This window comes from Palaemon carinicauda, chromosome 25, assembly GCF_036898095.1.
Source record: "Palaemon carinicauda isolate YSFRI2023 chromosome 25, ASM3689809v2, whole genome shotgun sequence".
Classification (NCBI taxonomy): domain Eukaryota; kingdom Metazoa; phylum Arthropoda; class Malacostraca; order Decapoda; family Palaemonidae; genus Palaemon; species Palaemon carinicauda.
The window spans coordinates 80,496,347-80,497,033 of record NC_090749.1 but is presented as its reverse complement, the minus strand read 5'-3'; the positions used below and the strand labels follow the sequence as shown (position 1 = coordinate 80,497,033).

General features: G+C 28.7%; 1 protein-coding gene across 1 annotated transcript in view; it reads right to left on the bottom strand.

Moving 5' to 3' along the window:
- Positions 1-581: 581 nt before the first annotated feature.
- The window catches only part of LOC137619098 (neuroligin-1-like), a 12,678-nt gene continuing 12,572 nt past the window's right edge, over positions 582-687 (bottom strand). Inside the window, exon 4 of the mRNA XM_068349290.1 lies at positions 582-687. This exon is cut by the window's right edge and continues 133 nt beyond it. Within this exon, the coding sequence (XP_068205391.1) occupies positions 606-687 (82 nt within the window). The 3' untranslated portion in view covers positions 582-605.

The window sequence follows — 687 nt, the reverse complement described above, 5'->3', positions numbered from 1 at the left end:
TTAATTACCGGTAAGTAACTTAGAATCATTATCAGATACATTAATTCTATCATCAATCCCTTATATTTTTTTTTACTTTTCAGGAATATAATACTCAACTAAAATATGAAAAAAGAAACTGTAAATACAGTACAATCAATTGAATATGATTAAGACAATCCCTTAACAATTAATGAAATTATTATTGTTACATATATTTTTCTTCTCTACTTAATATTTTCTTTAAGTAAAGGCAGAAAACAGTTATACTTTATTATTGTTTTTAGCTATTTATATTCCATCTAGCTTACTTGCTTTGTGGGAACTCGGTGGAGGCCTATTGCCAGGGGCAGAATAATCACTGAAAACCACAATATTTACTATGTACAATTTCTGTTATTATTAGAATAGACATTATATTAATAAAAAATCCAATACTTCTAGCATATTATATGAATGGAAATAGTATACGCTACAATAGTAAAGTCCAAAGTTGAATAATCGTCCCTTTTTTTTGATGGACTTTTAGTTATTTTTAAGAAACATTATATCAACTTGTAATATAAAACTAATAAAGCAATAGAAATTTTGTCGGGTCACGTACACTGGTAATCAAACACTCATTCTCAATACATCTCCAACTTAACCACCTGCAATATGTGGTGCAGAGGCCTCTTCCTCAGACACTGGAGAAGATTTTCATAGTGG